At 54.9% G+C, this 1199-nt stretch overlaps 1 protein-coding gene across 1 annotated transcript; it reads left to right on the top strand.

Annotated features, from left to right (window-relative positions):
* Positions 1-481: 481 nt before the first annotated feature.
* On the top strand, positions 482-1174 carry PPTG_07208 (hypothetical protein; the record flags this gene model as incomplete). The annotated part of the gene is made up of 2 exons (XM_008901373.1): positions 482-794; positions 1020-1174. The coding sequence occupies 2 exons, from the start codon at positions 482-484 to the stop codon at positions 1172-1174; spliced, it is 468 nt and encodes a 155-aa protein (XP_008899621.1).
* Positions 1175-1199: the final 25 nt, after the last annotated feature.

The following is a 1199-nucleotide window of genomic DNA, read 5'->3' as shown; positions in this document are numbered from 1 at the left end:
CCAAAATATGGTACAGTGTACCATGCTGACGTTATGTCGAAAACCTTGTATACACACGTAACGTTTTCCCAGCAAGCTGCGTGTAACACGTCTTCAGGAGCAAAAGGAGTGCTAGTACTTCCTTCTCCGCTGGATGGTAGTTCATCTCTGAGTCCTTGAGCACTCGACCGAGGAATCGTACGGGGTGTAACTTGCTTCATGTTCTTGCATAAGAGTTGTACTCAACGCCAATTCATTGGCGAAAAGCATCACATGAACGTCCTTTGCTTGGTCGAATGGAGGCTCGGCCATCTTCACCTGTAGTGTTGCGAATGCTCAGCGCGCTACTGAGACATCGCCGCTCGACCCAAAGTCTTCCTCCTTCAGCTGGTACAGTGCTGCACCATATACTGCGAAGTCTTGGATGAATCGGCTGTAGTAGTTTAGTGCCCCAAGGAATGACTGCATTCCTCGCTTGGTCGTTGGGAACGACAACTCGGTAATGGCTGCAAGCTTCTTCGGGTCGGCCCTGCGACAAGGATCTCATCAAGGCCAAGAGGGCCAGATTTCGAGTCCTGATGGGTGGACGGAGCGCTCGGGCAGACCGTCTCCGGAACATGTACCAGCTGCAGTACTTGAAATGGAGTTTGGAGTCCGCATCGACCTCTCAACGCTCGCTCATCTGTGTAGAGATGGTCATCGAGCCTTCCGTTCCCTGGTATCCGGTGGAGAACTTGCCGTTCGTTCCCAAGACAAACGACTGGCTCGCGGAAGTTCCTGCGCTGATGGATTGACAGCCGTGGCGTGCAAACAAGGTGTGCCGACCGTTCTATCACCCGTACAACACGACCTACGTGCCGTGCAATCGTTTGGCTCGGAACTTCTGCCCCCCCCCCCCCCATCGTGCTGTTGGGGCCACGATGGCTAACCGGATCACTAGGGCTATTATCGCCAAACCGTGCTTGCAACATCCCGAGCTAATCTCGGACTGGCAGGACCGCCATCTCGCGGGGTCGTTGCCTGAAGACTCACTGCGGCAGCATCAAGTACAGGCAGCGGTGACGATGATTCAAGTGCTCCCGCGCCTTCACCAGCAGCTCGCTCATCTCCTCCTGATAAAGAAGTGAAGGAGAGCAGCGGTGACACGTCTCTGGGTGTGCTTGCTGAAGCTGCTCGGCGACTCTCGTCCGATTGAGCACTCGGTGCCCGTCTCTTCACCT

The sequence above is a fragment of the Phytophthora parasitica genome (genome assembly GCF_000247585.1).
Source record: "Phytophthora parasitica INRA-310 unplaced genomic scaffold supercont2.11, whole genome shotgun sequence".
NCBI lineage: Eukaryota > Oomycota > Peronosporomycetes > Peronosporales > Peronosporaceae > Phytophthora > Phytophthora nicotianae.
Note: the sequence above shows the minus strand (reverse complement) of the source record. Positions and strands in the feature narration are given on the sequence as shown.